General features: G+C 42.0%; 3 protein-coding genes across 4 annotated transcripts; all 3 read right to left on the bottom strand.

The window, feature by feature from the left end:
• Positions 1-1,188: 1,188 nt before the first annotated feature.
• LOC118406925 (gamma-butyrobetaine dioxygenase-like) lies at positions 1,189-4,059 on the bottom strand. 2 transcript variants are annotated; one of them, XM_035807328.1, is made up of 4 exons: positions 3,778-4,059; positions 3,266-3,374; positions 2,280-2,479; positions 1,189-1,411 (listed from the first exon to the last, which is right to left on the bottom strand). In XM_035807328.1, the coding sequence occupies exons 2-4, from the start codon at positions 3,329-3,331 to the stop codon at positions 1,240-1,242; spliced, it is 438 nt and encodes a 145-aa protein (XP_035663221.1). In that variant the 5' UTR covers positions 3,332-3,374; positions 3,778-4,059; the 3' UTR covers positions 1,189-1,239. The 2 variants fall into 2 exon arrangements, with proteins under 2 accessions (XP_035663221.1, XP_035663222.1); XM_035807329.1 differs by lacking the exon at positions 3,778-4,059 and having other exon boundaries at positions 3,266-3,509.
• A 2,107-nt stretch (positions 4,060-6,166) lies between these two features.
• On the bottom strand, positions 6,167-12,271 carry LOC118406880 (gamma-butyrobetaine dioxygenase-like). The gene is made up of 8 exons (XM_035807269.1): positions 11,590-12,271; positions 11,057-11,150; positions 9,883-10,010; positions 9,307-9,512; positions 8,799-8,907; positions 8,092-8,291; positions 7,494-7,660; positions 6,167-7,087 (listed from the first exon to the last, which is right to left on the bottom strand). The coding sequence occupies exons 1-8, from the start codon at positions 11,986-11,988 to the stop codon at positions 6,930-6,932; spliced, it is 1,461 nt and encodes a 486-aa protein (XP_035663162.1). The 5' UTR covers positions 11,989-12,271; the 3' UTR covers positions 6,167-6,929.
• A 539-nt stretch (positions 12,272-12,810) lies between these two features.
• On the bottom strand, positions 12,811-17,000 carry LOC118406865 (zinc finger protein 84-like). Its single transcript, XM_035807247.1, has 2 exons — positions 16,931-17,000; positions 12,811-15,837 (listed from the first exon to the last, which is right to left on the bottom strand). Exon 2 carries the CDS (start codon positions 15,818-15,820, stop codon positions 13,139-13,141), a length of 2,682 nt encoding a protein of 893 aa, XP_035663140.1. The 5' UTR covers positions 15,821-15,837; positions 16,931-17,000; the 3' UTR covers positions 12,811-13,138.
• Positions 17,001-17,907: the final 907 nt, after the last annotated feature.

Genomic DNA, 17,907 nt, shown 5'->3' on the forward strand with positions numbered 1-17,907 from the left:
ATTGCATATTAGACATTTTGTACATCAACATTCACTCTTAGGAAAATATTAAAGGTATGATTCTCGTTTAGATTATAAGCTAGTTACGCATACACCTTCAACTCCTGAACTATCCTGTAAACGGTATTTTCTAAAGTAACATCCTTGCAAAATATACACTTCGTATAAACTAGATTCTGTCGTGCTACTCGTGATTAGCGCTATCCTACATTTTTCAATGTAATATTATTCTTAAGATCAATACTAAAATCGAGTTTCATGGAAACTGCAATGATAAATTTTAGATACTAGCGTTACGTTTCCTTCTGAACTTCCTTTGCAAGTTTAGTAGGCGTTAAGAATGCTGGCGTCCTATTCGTTGATTGGTTTGGTTTGGTTATAGTTATACAGATCTCCATTAGTGACTGATATGACACTATTCTTCCTGGAGTCCGGGTGATTTGTAGAGAATCACCAATTCTAGAACGATTTCGCACCATCGCACGTGTGGGGGTTCTTTAACGTGCCTGGGGTATGGGACCTCCATTTTACGTCCTATCCGAGGGACGGCCTTATGCCTAGCCGAAGCTAAGTACTCATTTTCACCTGAGGAAAGTGAGGAAAGTCGTGTAAAGTGCCTTTCCCAAGGTCGGTAAGATCGGTAGCACGGCAGCTGGATTCGAACCCGCAACCTCTCGGTCACGGGCCGAACACGGTCCCGCTGCGCTACGCGATTCCAAGTTCCATCTCGAGGACGCACATACGTGAGTAGACGTCGTCCCAGTCCATGTAGCCGCCCTGCAGATGGCGGGTGCCGCTGTCGGGGCTGTACGCTGACCGGCCATGTAGAACACGAGTGTTATCGAAAACCATCATTTCACCTAGACAGACAACAAACGGATGAGTACGACGCTTAGAGAGAGTTTTATTATCGGTTTCATGACTCCTATGTCAGCACATATACAGTAAATTGTACAACGAATTACAGCCAACTTCTTTTAACTGCACAAACCCCCAAATCCCGTTGGGGTGCGGTGCGGCTGGATAACTTCGCTTTGTTGCACCGCCCGGATAATTGCACGGAATATGCTGGAAAACTGTGGGTTACGTTGTTCAATTAAACCGTTTCTATCGTACATGATTAAACAGGAATCAACATGATAAGGATGCTCCCGATTGTCTTGTCTGAGAGGTGTTGGCCACCAGGCTTTTAGGGACCTGACCACGTTGAAGGGCTGCTAGAGGAGTTATTTAGTCAGACTAACCTGCCGCCATTTTCAGGCGTACGCAGTTCCTGGGCAGGTACATGATGGTGTTAAAGGCCTTCAGTGCGTCATAGAACGGCTGGACCTGGTCAGCAGGCATGTCCAAGATAGAGGCTCGGGTAGGATCGCTGTAGCTGATGGACTGGATCTCGCCATGATCATTTAGCCTGGACGAAATACCAAAGGAAAGTTTAAGTCAATACCAATGACAATGAAGTTTATTGCATATTCATGCCCCATTGGGGCTAAATGCAGTCCGTTTGGTACAAAAGGTAGTAAACGCAGAGTTATACATATACTATAGTTTACATGCATCTTCTCTCTTCCTAAAATATTTGTAGATGAACTTACAGAGATCTTCCAGTATATTGTGGTCAGATGATGACATGAGATATTTGAACATATCTTCCTTCGTTATGTGCGCATATTTCTGAACTACATACCAGTACTACTAGTAGTACTAAGTAGTACTGGTATTGATTAAGTTTTTCATTGCAACTCCGTGCTTGAATGCCATGGTTACTTTGGACGTTAGTTCTTCATGAAAACATTATTAAATCTGCTTCACATACTTCAAGGAGTATTAGATCTGATTTAATACTTTTTGTCGGATGTATTTCTAGTCTGTATGTTTGTCTTTGCCCGTCCGTATTCATTTGAATATTGTAGATAGAAAGAATGTGAGGAGTTAAATCTTGAAACCGGAGACTGATAGGAAGATCAGTTTGGCCCGGATCCAATGTTGGTCCAGCAGGCTGGTTATAAAATGTATGAAACATCTTAGGCAGAATTCGCGAGAACTTCCTAATAATGAATAAAACACGAAAATCACAAAGCACTAAATACTTCACGGAGGTATAAGATGTTGTAGTCTGATTAACACCAACTCAGCTGTCCTGGGCTGTATATGTAATTGGCCCCTCCCCTAGGAGGTCGGTAGATGTTTGGCGGGCTGCTATAAGCAAGATTTAATCAGGCTAAAGATGTTCTATTTCCGGTATTATTGGGGCAAAGTGTAACTGTTAACAAAGTCACCTTATAATGTTTTGTCTTTGCTTGTGAATGTACTTTTGGTAGTCTATTCCGAAGTGACAAAAGGCGACTTTGAGCGTGGTAAGAAGTCGGAAGGCGTCCGGATTTTCTTCCTTTAGTTGATGAGCGGCGTTGAAGCCATCCACCAGGCTGTTGTCGCCCCCCTCCCCCTTGGTTTGCTCGATACAGTGTAGCATTTGAACCTGTATAAAACAGTTTTCTAATGAGAAATGCGTTTTTTTACCTTCACCAAGGAGTGAATGTTTACGGTAATCCGGTAATTTGTTTGAACAGTATTTTATAATGAATGAAGATCTTTATAGCACATTTTGCCCAACTGGGCAAAGCACAGGTCACATGGCAACACTTATAAACATGTAACAATGTAAACAATCATATACATTTATATGTCAGTATAAACGTAAAATCTACTCTAGCACATTCGACTTCATCTCGTTTCTTGGTAATTGTATAAATGTAGCTTGCTTTTTTGATTGGTTAAAGTTGGTTGTCGAACATAAAATTCTCTTTACTATTCAAGTATCTGAAGTGGAGTATAATGTGGCTTAACAACATAACGTTAATTCAAGAAGCAATGGATGGGATGTCATGAAATTTGGTACGTGGCTTGGTCTGTTCCTATCAAAAAGTAGATATTGATATTATGTATGATAAAATTAGAACAATATAGAAATATCCGTGACCAGTTTCATCAGGTTGGTACGTCACTGACTGAAGAGACTCTTTTTACACAACCAATGCTTTATTCTCACCGACGTTTCGTTTTGTGACCGCATCTGAACTGTGAGCAGCGACACCTGTCCTGCAGTACAATGTGAACCAGTCAGAATTGCCCTGAAGAAGGTGACAGACGGTCACCGAAACGTCGGTGAGAATAAAGTATTGGTTGTGTAAAAAGAGTCTCTTTATTCAATATAGAAATATGTTTATAAATGCATTTGAAATCAATAACATAAAGCTGAACTGACCCCTGGTTTATAGTTGTAATAGTTTAGGTCCGTATGTAGTCCTAGTTTCGCGCTGGTGTACGCCATATCACTGCCGGGTTTCGATTTGTTGACCACTGCGAACTCCTTTCTGTGTGAGTATGAAAATCAGGAACTCTAAATCTCTACATCTGAATTTGTCAACTAGTATGACTTCCCCCTCGTGCTAACACGCTAGCTTTAAGAAACAGATACATACACAAAAGCGGCAACGTAACGGCGATACCTCCCGTTATACACCTATAAAGACTTGTCGCCTATCAGATCTTACTCAAAGTGCTTCCTTGCAAGAGATTTTCTTAATCTCAGAATTGTTGAAGGAGAGGGTAAAACCTACGTCAATCTTTCTCGATCTTTTTTTTTTCAAATAAATGACCGACGGTGTTCGTCTTAAAAACTTGTCTGGTATAGTTTACATAATTATATCAGGGCAATATATTTACGAGTAGTTTGAACATCCGGGATCTTTTTTTTTTCAAAATAAAAACACCAACCCGAAGCCTGCAGTTTGTTTGAGAAACGCCACCCGATTGGCTAGTCTTTCCACCTGCCCGACGTCACAGGGGACGTTCTGCACCAGAACGAGGCCAACAGAATCCAGGATGACCAAGAAGTCGTACAACGCTCGGTCGTCTGTCAGAAGGACGGGGAAGTCGGCTTTGGGCAAGTCGTGCTTTATTTCAGCGCCCCATAACTGGGTCTGCAGAAAAAAAGAGTTAACGAAGGAAATACAGTCATCCTCAACTAATTATAAACATGATATTTTACGTCCCTCTGGTTGTTGTACAATGATGCTTCGCTACAATGAATGAAGACATTTTTGTCTCACTGGACGAAACACAGGTCACATGTCAACAAAGACAATCAAATACAATGTACATGAAAAGGTATGAACCCATAATCTACGTTAGCTAGAAAAATGTACTTTCGACTTCCCCTCGCTTCCCCTTGTATGGTTCGTTATGGTTGGTTTATCGAGCCGGCAGCAAGTGTAAGGAATATAACTCCTTACTACTCAGGTACTGTAAATGAATTTAAGTTCTCGGGGATTTAATTTCGCGGTAGCGGGAAAAGGGACTTTTCGTGGTGGATTTAAGTTCGCCATAACACCATAGACTGCAGTCTAATACCATGATAAAAAAAATGTTACCGCGAGCATTTCTGCATTTACATTATCTAAAGCCAGCCTAACCTACCTGGTCCATCGACTTCTCGATGAGTGTGTTGGGTTCTTAAACATACAGAGGCTCGTGAACACACAAATTTGAGTTTTATGTTGAGACATTCGAACGTTTACCTTTCTCTGCCAGCTTCTTTCCCTCTCTGACATGGCGTATGCTGAGAAACAGCGCTCCTTCAACCATTGCCATTCGTACTGACTCTGGTGTCCGTCCGACCATTCTACCCACAGCAACCCTCCTCTAGCTGGGAAGGGACAAAGATTTTCATACGAGATTTCTTTCCTTTACCAACACAAGACTTTGATTATCGGGATGTCAATGACCTAACAACGATTTCCGTCACACTCAGCTGCTGGAGGATACAGGTTTGCAGGTCAACGAGCTCCGTTCAATCATGCTGGACAGGAACATGTGGAGACGCTGGTGTCACCTCTCCGAGGATGAACTAAACTGAATTATATGAAACTTCATATTCACCTTGTGACTCTGCCCTGACTGGGGAAACGTTCACATCCAGATCCGACATCAGGACAAGCCGAGAGCAGGAATCTGGTTTGAAACACTGCGGGCACTGTGATACACAAAAAAAAATAAGTAACATAAGAGTCGACATTTCATTTCTACTTATCTCTATAACCTCAGTTTCTGATGGTTCCATGGCGGCCTTAGCTATTTTTGCAATTACCAAGGCTGAATTTTTGACAGGCTTCACGAGCTATAATTACAGTACATAGACATAGTGGCTTTAACCTTTGACCTGCAGATTCCAAGAATGGATAAATCGTCACTGAAACAATGGCAGTTGAAACGAGACTGTCTACACTACACTTAGTCGAGTTATCTGTAAAACTAGTTTGAAATTTGGCAGATGATTCATGTGTTTAATTATTTGATTATGTGTAACACCGAGCGACTGCCTTACCCTTTGATTTGACTCACCTGACAATTGTCCCTTAGCCAGACGTAAGGAAAACTGCTAACACCCCCGTCCGACCATTCCACTTCCACCATTCTAGCAGCTCTGTTTAGCCCAACTTTCTCCATTGAACTTTCCTGAACCTTACCGCTTCCAATTAAGGCGGAGAGGCGTCTCGTAGCAGCAACGAGCGGAGGGAGTATAGCGCGTGAGACAGGAGCGATCTGTTGTTGCTGTTGAAGAGCACGTACACCATGAGACGCTCGTGTCCCAGGGGCGGTCAAGTTGAACCGATTTCCAACCTTCCTTACACTTCGAATTCGCACTGACATAACTAAACTATATCGTGACCATTTGCTGGTTATTGTTGCTACTAGAAGTCTTTGGTATGGACGCAGCAGAAGCACAGGGAGCGCCATGTTTGTTTTGTGTCGGTTGTTCTACTGGTTTTCAGCATCATTGAACTTTGTTCACTTTGTAACCTTTCGAACCGTCACGCAATATGTCCTTCGTTATCGCACACTCTTGCTCTATCTAATCTGTATTCAGATATGTCCTGTGCGCGAGTGTTCTAATTCTATTAACTTGACGGCAAGAATTAAAACAGTCATTTCTTACGCATGCGCACTAATGCGAATCATTTTTCTTTCACACTACAGAGGCAGAGCCCCTCTTGTCAGATATATTCTGTATATATATAGAAGAGTTATGTCTACTATTATAATCATAGATTTCTCTGTAAGTAACACAGACTGGAGCGGGTTCTGGTTAACGTTGTACGTAGATCATGCTAAACTTACAACCTCAGTGTCAGTAGCACATGGTCTAGGTTACAACAAGAGATACAATGATACACAATACAAGTTACCAATAACCTTTAGCCAGAGTTTCTTGACGCTGGGAACAAGTTCTCTAGCAACTACAACGAAACTAGACATAACTAACAAGCGACCTTACTGCAACCCAGACGATATCTAACTGCTTATTAATTTCAAGTGACGCGTCAAGCAACGTCATCTACATGCAGATCTCTGTAGCCAATCAGGCTGCTCTCACCAGTCATTGGTCACTTACATTCCAAATATGGTCATACTTAATCTATAAATCACAAGTCATGGCCATTTCAGCACTTCGAGTACACTAGTGGATCACTGCTCTTCTTTTGTTATGGTTCTTATGATGTGTAAATAAAAATGACTAAGAAATCGACTACATTTCAAACAGTTGTTGTGCTGACTCAAACATACTTTATAATAGTAGATGAAACCACGACCTGATCGACCCGACTGTAAAATCTAACATGGAATATATACATGTAACCTCTGGACGAGCCCCATACTATATTAGGTTTATAGACTGGTTTACTGAAAACGGCCTATGCCAAACAGCTTTTTTCGGACTCCAGACTTAAATCATACGTAATGTAACATTGCAGACTGGATTTCACGTGCTACTTTCATTACACCATGAAACTCTGATCAGCATTTATCCAACTGTAGCATTATTCATTCCCTTATGACTATTTCTGCAAGTTTAGTAAACCGGTGTCCTATTCTTTGATTCCATGGTCCATCTCGAGGACGCGCATGCGTGAGTAGACGTCGTCCCAGTCCATGTACCCGCCCTGCAGATGCCGGGTGCCGCTGTCGGGACTGTACGCTGACCGGCCATGTAGAACACGGGTGTTATCGAAAACCATCATTTCACCTAGACAGACAACAAACGGCTGAGTACGACGCTTATACTATAGAGAATCTTATTATCGGTTTGATCACGTCTATGTCAGCACATATACAGTAAAGGCCTGTTAATTGTACAACGAATTACAGCCAACTTCTTTTAACTGCACGAAATCCCCAAATCCCCTGGGGGTGCGGTGCAGCTGGATAACTTCGCTTTGTTGCACCACCCGGATAATTGCACGGAATATGCTGGCAAACTGTGGGTTACGTTGTTCAATTAAACGGCTTCTATCGTACATGATTAAACAGGTATCAACGCGATATGCATATGGATGCTCCCAATTGTCTTGACTGAGAGGTGATGGCCATCAAGTTTTTAGGGATCTGACAATGTGAAAGGACTGCTAGAGGCATGATTTAGTCAGACCAACCTGCCGCCATTTTCAGTCGTACGCAGTTCCCGGGCAGGTACATGATTGTGTTGAAGGACTTCAGTGCGTCATAGAACGGCTGGACCTGGTCAGCAGGCATGTCCAACATGGAGGTACGGGACTGGTCACTGTAGCTGATGGACTGGATATCGTCCTGATCGTTTAGCCTGGACGAAATATCAGAAGGAAGTAGTTTTGACTGATCATGAAGCTTTTCATTGCAACTTTATACTTAAATGTCGTGGCAACTTTGAACTGGTTCTTCATGAAAACACGAAAGTATTAAATCTGAAACAGCCGAAGATTCGTTTACTTTTTGTGGGATGTATTGTTTGTCTGTGTGTTTGTCTTTGCCTGTCCGTATGTGCGTGCATAGACAAGATGTTAGGAAAAATGTTGTAACAAGAAGGAAGATTAGGTTGACTCGGGCCCAAAGTTGGTTCATCAGGCTGGCATAAAACATCTTGAGCAGAATTAGCTAGAACTTTGTTATGATGAATGAAATTTGAAATCAACAAAATACTGAATACCTCACGGAGGTATGAGGTGCCTTCTTGTATTTAGTAGTTAGCTTGTCTGGCTACATTCATAAAGTTACCTTATGACGTTTTGTCTTTGCAGGAGAAAGTACTTGTTATAGTCTACTCCGACGTGACGAAATGTGACTTTGAGCGTGGTGAGAAGTCGGAAGGCGTCCGGATTTTCTTCCTTTAGTTGATGAGCGGCGTTGAAGCCGTCTACAAGGCTGTTGTCGCCCCCATCCCCTTCGATTTGCTCGATACAGTGTAGCATTTGGACCTGTATAAAACACAGTTTTATGAGGTGCCTTCTTGTATTTTGTAGATAGCTTGTCTGGCTATTGTTTTATACACAGTTTTAAACACAGTTTTATAACTGGAGTTTTACCTTCGACAAGAAAAAATTGTTTTCGGTAACGTTTGTTTGTACTTTCGAATGTTTGTGGTTGAAAAAAGAATAAGCTACGATTGGATTTTCATAAAATCTGGTATGTGGCTAGGCCTGGTCCTATCAAATACAATATGTAGAAATTATTACAAGAAAATTTAGAATATATATATACAGTCAAACCTGTATTAGGGGCCACCTCTACAGAGGGGCCACCTGTCCATAGTGGCCACTTTTTGTCGGTCCCTTGGGTATTTTATCTACAAATTACCACCTCTATACAGAGACCACCTGTCTATGGTGGCCAAATTTGTCCGGTCCCTTGAGTGGCCGCTATAGACAGGTTTGACTGTACATGTATTCATACATTTGAAAGAAAGAACGCAAAGCTAAACTGACCCCTGGTTTACTACTGTAGGAGTTCAGGTCCGTATGTAGTCCCAGTTTCGCGGGGGTGTAGGCCACGTCACTACCGGGGTTCGGTTTGTTCACCACTACGAACTCCTTCCTGTGTTAGTATGAAAATCAGTCTATTATCAACTCTCTACATCGAATCTGTCAACTAGTGTACCCCAGCCCCCTTCGTTGTATCACACACATTCATGCCCAGAAGCGGCGATGACATCCCGTTATACAGATATGAAGGCTTGTCGCCTTTCAGATCTTAATCAAATTGCTATGCAAATCTCTTCATATCATAGCTAATATGCTTGCAAGAGATTTTCTTAATTCCAGAATTGTTCAAGGAAGGGCAAAATTTACGTCACTCTTTCTTGATCTTTTTCAAATGAATGACGTGTTCGTCTGACACAATTGTTATATAATTATACCAGGGCAAAACATTCACGGACAAACTGAGGGGTTTGCACTTTCGGGATTTTCTTTTGCAAAAATAAAAAACACCAACCCGAAGCCTGACGTTTGTCTGAGAAACGCCACCCGATTGGCCAGTCTTTCCACCTGCCCAACGTCGCAGGGGACGTTCTGCGCCAGAACGAGGCCGACAGAATCCAGGATGACCAAGAAGTCGTACAACGCGCGGTCGTCTGTCAGTAGGACGGGGAAATCGGCTTTGGGCAAGTCGTGCGTTAACTCAGCCCCCCATAACCGGGTCTACAGGTCCGGAAAAAAAAGGGTTGATAAATGACGGGCAATTCAGTAATCCTCTACCCATGTATTCAAACCTATTATAGCTCCAGAGTCTCTGCTTTCCTCTCCGCAAATATTTGTTGCCCTAGGGGACAGAATACACTTGAGACCTATGATAGGTTTGGATATCAGGCTGGTAATCCTCAGTTGATATGAATCATAATGTTCTTATAAGTCTAGCTGGTAGTACTATTACAGCGCGGCCTCGCTCGCACCGGGTCACCCTTTCCAACTCGATGAGTTTATTGGCCTGTTGGGTTCTTTTACTTACAGAGGCTCTACACCCGATAGACACATAAATTTGAGTTTCATGTTGAGAAATTCGAACGTTTACCTTTCTCTGCCAGCCTTTCCCCCTCTCTGACATGACCTGTGGTGAGAAACAGCGCTCCTTCAGCCATTGCCAGTCGTACCGACTCTGGTGTCCGTCCGACCATTCTACTGACAGCAACCCTCCTCTGGCTAGGAAGGAACAAAGTTTTTTTTATTGATCTTGCAAAGGGAATAGCAAACATTATCACGAACCATCCAACGGGAAATAATAGACAATGAAGAAATTATATAGAAATGATATGACCATTACCTACATTTGATATCAACGGAAGTATATTTCAAATATAACTAGAGTTCGGGGACCTCATACCTCCATGAAATATTTATTGCTTTTTTGTGGATGGTATGTATGTTTATAGTCGGTTGTATTTGAGAGTAATGGTTATATAATATAAATGTTATGGGAAAGTAGTGATGTATTTATTTAATGACACAGAGGATGTCCATCTGATTAGTAATTATCAAAATGTGACACTTAATTGTGTAATGTGCGTTTAAGAGATCGACGGCATATGGTAGCGTGGTGTTCCTTAAGCTTGATGTTTGGCATTTAAAATGTCTAAGGTTGTCACCATTATTGAGGTTCGACTATGTGCCTCAGAGCTGTGTGGTGGGAGGAAGTTGGGAAACTCAGAAAGAAGAAGGGATGTGGCCAACTTTAGTCAGATGGTGATTTGATTTTCCACCAATATGTCATAACATCAGCTGTTCACACGGTACAAAAACGAGATGCACACTTTCCTCTGACAGCCCTACACCAACTGTAAGATGAATACTTGGCGCCAACCCCGTCTGCTGTCAACAGCTGTCACCTCACCATCTGCTTGGAGCTAAGCAAACACATAAAGCACGATGCCTGTACCAATATATCTCAAATATAGGGGTGATTTCTGATATTATTACATCGATTATAACGACAGATACGGCTACCAAAATCTCATCGATTCGAGCTTTCATCACACCCCACCAACACAACAAGTATGAAAGCAATCCATCCAGCCGTTCTTGAGTAATCATCTACACAGACAGAGACACATAACAGAAAATATAACCTCCATTCCATGACATTTCATGGAGGTAATAACTAGCACAACAGAAGTTCAAATAAGTTCACAAGAATTGAATGAAAATTCAGGCAAACTCAAACGGTGAGGTATTGTTCAGCATTATATCACCTTGGGACTCTACCCTGACTGGGGAAACGTTGACATCCAGATCCGACATTAGAATAAGCCGACAGCGTGAGTCGCGTTTGAAACACTGTGGGCACTGTCGACAAACATACAAACCGTTTATTCCACACAAACAATAATCAACATAAGAGTAAATGAATAATAAGTGAATAAATAAGAGTCGAAGTTTCATTTCTACTTACTTTTTCAAGCTCGGTTTCTGATATCGATACGTGGCTTTCGAATTCCATGGTGATCTTAACTATTTTCAACAGTACCAAACCTGCACAGGGTATAATTACAGTACCTAGCTATACTGTGGCCTTGAGGCTTAACCCTTGACCTACAAATTCCAATAAGCCCAACAATGGGTCACGTCAATCGTCACTGAAGCAAAGAGATAGAATGGTACAGGCTGCATATTTTAACTACACCAGTGGCATCTGTATAACTAGTTTGAAATTCGTCAGCTTGATTAGAATGGTGCGATTATCTACTTAATGTTACGTTAAGGAAATGCTTAACTATCGACTTACCTGACAATTGTCCCTTAGCCAGATGTAAGGAAACCTGCTAACGCCCCCGTCCGACCATTCCACTTCCACCATTCTATCAGCTCCGTTTAGCCCAACGTTCTCCATTGAACTTTCCTGAACCCCACAGGTTCCACTTAAGGCGGAGAGGCGTCTCGTAGTCGCAACAAGCGGAGGGTACCCAGCTCGTAAGACAGGAGCGATCTGTTGTAGTTGCCGCTGAAGAGTATGCAGACCATGCATATGGGACGTAAGTGTCTCGGGGGCGCCAGCGGTCGAGATTGGCTTGTTCTCAATCCTTCCCAGACTGTGCCCTGACAGAACTGAACTCAGTCGTGACCACTTGCTAGCTCCTACTAGCAGTCGTTGGTATGGCCGAAGTAGTAGCACAGAGAGCGCCATGTTTACCTTCGTCTCGTGACTGGGTTTTCAGTATCCTTGAACCAATGAACCTTGTAACTCGTTGAACCGCCAAACAATGCAGAATTCGTCACTGAACTTTCCTATGCTTGAAAGACCTTGAAATATTGACACACAGCTGTGACTGTGTAATATCAAAAATTAGCTGTTTTAGCTTAGGATCAAATCCCTACTATATCGACAGGGCAACAATATATTACCAATTTCTTACCCACTCAAGACATTTTTTCTTTCACACTGCAGAGCTCGAGCCCCTCTGGCAAGATAATACTAGTACATGCACTTCCAGAAGTTCCAATTTTCGCGACCTGGTGGCCGCCATGCTATAGACAAAGACGCCTGGAGCAACATTATTCGTGGCACCTCGTACTACGAGGATGAACTGAAAGTTTCAATGAATCACCGCTGTCCTTTCGTTAGGGTATTCTGACGTGAAAATAAGCATCACTAAGAAATCAACCATGCCTCTGTTATAAAACCATATCTAGAGATCAGGCTGACAAACTCCTACCTATAAGAACTGAACCAACGTTAACCCCACATTTTCCCATTTAGATGGGGTGGGGTGCACAATAGTATGATGACATTTGTGATGCTGGATTCTTTCACATTCCTGAGGTGTGGCTATTTTCAAACACGGAAACAATAAATGCCCCCTATAGAGTACTGCAATTCCTTTCTGTAAATTGAAAATCTTCGCCCTAAACCCTGAGGACTAGGAAAAACCTTTGACCTTTTTGCAAACTGCTATTCTGCATAATAGGTGAAACATCTCAAAAAGCAATAAAATGCATACTCGATGAGTTTACACCTACACTTTTAAGTTTTATTGTGTTGGGTAGAAAGTTAAAATACTAACAGTGCTACGTATATACTAACACATTGTTTTTGCAAAAGTAAGGAATCACAACAAAACCTTATAAGCTGATACTACAATGTAGAATGCAGACTTAGTAGAGCTTTCCTACTACTCAATTCCAGTACATACACGTCTTGTCATGTCCCTTAAAATACAGTTTTGTATCTTGTTTGTATCTTTATACTACAGGAACATAAGTCACAAAACATTTTTCCACATGTGGTATATGGCCTCTGTCATCAGCCCTATTGTATTGGCTATTACTAAAACGTTCTATTCGAGAATGACATTCTCTGCCACATACGGCATGGCTGTGAGCTGAACCATTTCTGAAGCAAAGTTACTTTCTTCACTTTTCCTCTGCTCTGTGTCTGCATGCTTTGCCATATGCCTTCTCAAAATATGTTTCTGGTAAGTTTTATATGAACACAGGTCACAGGGAAATATCTGCTTCCCCTCGTGTTCTGCTTGATGTACTTTTAACTCATGCTTGGTGTGAGCAGAGAAAGCGCAGAGCGTACAGCTGTGGTTTTTCTCCTTGTTATGTGTCTTTAGGTGCTGTCTTAGGTCACTCTGTTCTTGTGCACTGTAGGGACACTGATCGCAAGTGAAGGGCTTGCTTCTGTTTTCTGTATGTTTGGACGTGATGTGCCTTGTGAGAGTCTTCTTCTCATTTGCCGCATATTCACAGTGGGGACATTTGAAAGGTCTCACACCGGAGTGCGTAGCCATGTGCCTGTTAAAGTTACTAATCATCGCTGCCCTGAAACCACAAATCTCACACACAAAGGAGTAGATGCCATGTTTGGAGCCCATGTGACACAGCAGGCTGTTTTTGGAGGCAGCTGCATAATCGCACTCTTCACACTTGTATGGTTTTTCTTCCAAGTGACGATATCGATGCTTTATCAACGTACTGCTGCTTGTTGCCGCGTACGGGCAGTAAGAACACTTGTAAGGTTTCTCGCCAGTGTGTTTTCTCAAGTGGATAACGTGTTCTTTCTTTGACGATGTAACATAGTCACACACTTTACACTCAAATCGTTTCTGTTTTTCTTTTTGTACTTTGCGTTTCTTTTCATTACTGGGTGGCTTGCATCTGTTCTCCGTATGTTTGGACGTAATGTGCTTTGTGAGAGTGCTCTTCTCAATTGCCGCATAATCACAGTGGGGACATTTGAATGGTCTTACACTGGAGTGCGTAGCCATGTGCCTGTTAAAGTTACTAATCATAGCTGCCCTGAAGCCACAAATCTCACAAACAAAGGAGTAGACGCCATGTTTGGAGCCCAAGTGGCATAGCAAACTGTTCTTGGAGGCAGCTGAATAATCACACTGTGAACACTTGTGCGGTTTTTCTTCCAAGTGTCGATATCGATGCTTTATCAACGTGCTGCTGCTTGTTGCCACGTATGAACAGTACGAACACTTGTAAGGTTTCTCACCGGTGTGTTTTCTCAAGTGGATAACATGGTCTTTCTTTGACGATGTAACATAATCACACTCTTTACACTGAAATTGCTGCTGTTTCTCCTTTTGTACCTTGACCTTCTTTTCATTGTTGGATGACTTGTTTCCATTCTTAGTATGTTTGGACGTAATGTGCCTCGTGAGAGTCTTCTTCTCATTTGCCGCATAATCACAGTGAGGACATTTGAATGGTCTCACATCAGAGTGTGTAGCCATGTGCCTGTTGAAGTTACCAATCATTGCTGCCCTGAAGCCACAAATGTCACATACATGGGAGAAGATGCCATGTTTGGAACCCATGTGGCACAACAAACTGTTCTTGGAGGCAGCTGAATAATCACACTGTGAACACTTGTGCGGTTTCTCTTCCAAGTGACAATATCGATGCTTTCTCAATGTGCTGCTGCTCGATGCTGTATACGGGCAGTCCAGACATTTGTAAGGTTTCTCGCCAGTGTGTTTTCTTAAGTGGACAACAAGGCGTTGTTTTGACAATCCCACGTAGTCACACTCTTTACACTCAAATCGCTTCGGCTTTTCTTTTTGTACCTTGCCTTTCGTTTCATTGCTGGATGCTGTACAAGTGTTTCCTTTGTGCTTTTGATCCAGATGATTTTGAAGTGTGACTTTTTGTGATGCAATGTACCTACAATGTGGACACTTATACTGCCTCAGTGCCTCTTCACCGAGGGTTTTCATCTGAAAAGTTACATTAAAAGATGCCACCTTTTCCGAATGTTCAGATTTCTTTCCAGTACATGTCTCCTTTTTAACTTCTGTTTTCAACTCCTTTGACATTTCCAGCTGCTCTGTAACATCATCTGTAGTTTCTGCACCATCAGAAGTTCCTAAGAAGGTAATTTCTGTTGAGACGGCATCCATTTCTTCATCACAGTCTTCATCATCATGTTTTGCTTGTAGATCAGCATCTTGCACCTCTGGTAGGACCATGGCCACATCTTGTTCCAAACTGCCACCTGCACAGATAGAAAACTGACTACTGTCTAAATCCATTCCATTATCTGAGATGTTGGAGTCAGACATATCCTGTTTATCAGTACTGACTTTGGGACTGTGGATACTTCCTGTATTGTAATCTTCTGGAGTGAATGGATCATATTCGTCGTCACTTTGGCACTCTCCTGTCAGACTTTCAACAGGTGGTGGTTCGTTCTGCTCTTGGATTTCTGACTCTACATCCCCACTAACCATTCCTTCCTGAGTGCAGTATTCACCATCTTTTCTCTTCGTGTCTTGTGAGGAGTCTGTTTCTGGTGTTTCCATGGTTGCCTTGACAACAGCCCCCTGGTACTCGGCCATCATCACAGCCCCCAGTTCCCTGACCAGGCCGTCCATGTTGTCTGTCCGTCCGTCCATCTGGATGTTCCTCCTGCTCAGCTCCAGGATTAGTTCCTCCAGATGCAGTCTGGGCAGCACGGCTAGTGTCACCTTCTGACTCAGTCCACAGACGCGACTCACCTCCATGGTTTGTTAGTTCCACTCTAAATAACAAAAAAAAATGATCTTAAATTGAGATACTGTAAATGCATTTAAGTTCGCGGGGATTTAATTTCGCAGTATCGGGAAAAGGACTCGTGGTGGATTTAATTTCGCAGTAACACCATAGACTGCAGTCTGATACCATAACAGTAAAATGGTCGCGGTGGTTTTAAGACCGCGAACAGTAATCCACCGCGAACATTTCTGCATTTACAGTAACATATTTTGAACTAGAGTTCAGGGACCTGGTCTGGGAAGCACGGCTAGCATCACCTCCTGACTTAGACCACAGACGCGACTCTCCGCCATGGTTTGTTAGTTCCACTCTAAATGATAAAAAAAATGAAGACCTTGTCATGATCTTAATTGAGATAACATATTTTGAACTAGAAATAGTAGAATTCAGGTCGATGCTGCAGTGCTTCAGGGGTGCCTACTGTAAGCATTTGCACGAACCCTATTAAATTCGTACGAATATTATGTGATACACATGAATCACTATGCGAAAACGCACTAATAATATGAAATTCGCACGAATCACTATGCACAAACGCACGAATATTATGAAATTCGCACGAATCACTATGTGATTCACACGGACCTTATGAGATTTGCACGATCCTTATGCAAAAACGTGCTTGATGTGCTTGACTTTAGCAAAGCATTCGATACTGTGCTTCAAGAACGTCTGCTGAGCAAGCCCTATCCCAGGACCTTTACATGATTCAAGCCATCCTCTGTTACTGAGCACTGTTCCTATTGTGCATTAGGGACAATGTAGGGATTACGGATACTATTTGCCATTATACACACCAAAAATACTCAGCACACCACTCTACAACAAAAAGTGAGGAAGACTACAAGCACAATAAAGTTAAGCTTTACAAAAGTCGCCGCAGTTACACCCTACCTACACTACGTGGTTATCTTAGCTTTATCCAGCCACACAAAAATTACTTCCTCAAAGCACCAAAATGTGGGGAGGGGGGCGACTCGAGCTAGTAGCCGAGTAAAGTTTCTGGCTTTGTGGTAACGCCGCTTAATTCTGTAAATCAAACTCTCACCAATGTCACAAACTACACATGTAACACTTACCTGTTCCCGTATTTCTGATCAGCAGCCAGATATATTTACGGGAGCAGAGAACTAATTGTGTCTGCAAGTTACTGATCTATTTCTCGAGACGAAAGGTCAAAGGTTACCTGAACCCGATGACCTAAATCTATGCAAATATGCTTACACTCGAACGTCTTTCTCCATTTCTCTACCTGAATTTTTGGGAGGTATTATTTTCATAAACAGTCACAATAAAACAACAATAAGGCTAGATCATTCAATTATTCAACAAATATATATGTTGAGTGGTAAACAGCTTACTCAAGCTGTATTAAATCCCTTACTTCTGTATGTCAAAACTTTTCAGGAAAACTTTGAGACCTAAATATTCTTGAGGTAAAAGATAAGGAATGAAGACACAGCTGGACCGCTAACCTGTGACTCTTGAGGAGCACAAAGGAGAAAGCAAGACCGACAAAGACAGGCAAAGTCTTTTTATTTCACATGTGTATAATTTCCACAGCAAATTCATCGACACATGTTCAGCCTTTTTCTTACACTGAGTTAGTGCAAAACAGCATACAAGTAAGTCCTCTGAATGTGTAAATTATGGTATTGTACTTTTCTACAAACTAATTTTTTTAAACAAAAAAATGCAGCTGTACAACTGAAAGGGCAAAATACTGTAAACCAATTAGAATAAAGTACTAGTAACACGTTTGTATCATCACATTGTGGGGCAACGCACTTAAACTTTGGTTAAAGAATTCTTAATTACTAGCCTATGATCACTTTGACAAATATGACTGGTCAACAGCAAATTCAAGCTGTGATCTCCATGATAATATCATTATGCTTCCCTCATTCAGTGGTTTATCTGTTCTAGGAACCAACCAGGCCTTATGTTCCTGGTTCATCATATACTGTAAATGCATTAATACTGTATTTATGTTCACGGGGATTTAATTTCGCGGTAGCAGGAAAAGGGACTTTTCGCGGTGGTTTTGAGTTCACGG

Source organism: Branchiostoma floridae, chromosome 19 (genome assembly GCF_000003815.2).
Source record: "Branchiostoma floridae strain S238N-H82 chromosome 19, Bfl_VNyyK, whole genome shotgun sequence".
NCBI lineage: Eukaryota > Metazoa > Chordata > Leptocardii > Amphioxiformes > Branchiostomatidae > Branchiostoma > Branchiostoma floridae.

Excerpts from the sequence above, each read along its gene's own strand:
- LOC118406925 (XM_035807328.1), bottom strand. The coding sequence starts at position 3,331 with ATGGCGTACACCAGCGCGAAACTAGGACTACATACGGACCTAAACTAT. Across the intron at positions 2,480-3,265 it reads ATTACAACTATAAACCAGGG|GTTCAAATGCTACACTGTAT; the intron begins GTCAGTTCAGCT and ends TGTTTTATACAG. Across the intron at positions 1,412-2,279 it reads CAAAGACAAAACATTATAAG|GCTAAATGATCATGGCGAGA; the intron begins GTGACTTTGTTA and ends TATTTCGTCCAG.
- LOC118406880 (XM_035807269.1), bottom strand. The coding sequence starts at position 11,988 with ATGGCGCTCTCTGTGCTACTACTTCGGCCATACCAACGACTGCTAGTA. Across the intron at positions 9,513-9,882 it reads GGAAAGGCTGGCAGAGAAAG|ACCCGGTTATGGGGGGCTGA; the intron begins GTAAACGTTCGA and ends CCGGACCTGTAG. Across the intron at positions 8,908-9,306 it reads AGACAAACGTCAGGCTTCGG|GAAGGAGTTCGTAGTGGTGA; the intron begins GTTGGTGTTTTT and ends ATACTAACACAG.
- LOC118406865 (XM_035807247.1), bottom strand. The coding sequence starts at position 15,820 with ATGGAGGTGAGTCGCGTCTGTGGACTGAGTCAGAAGGTGACACTAGCC.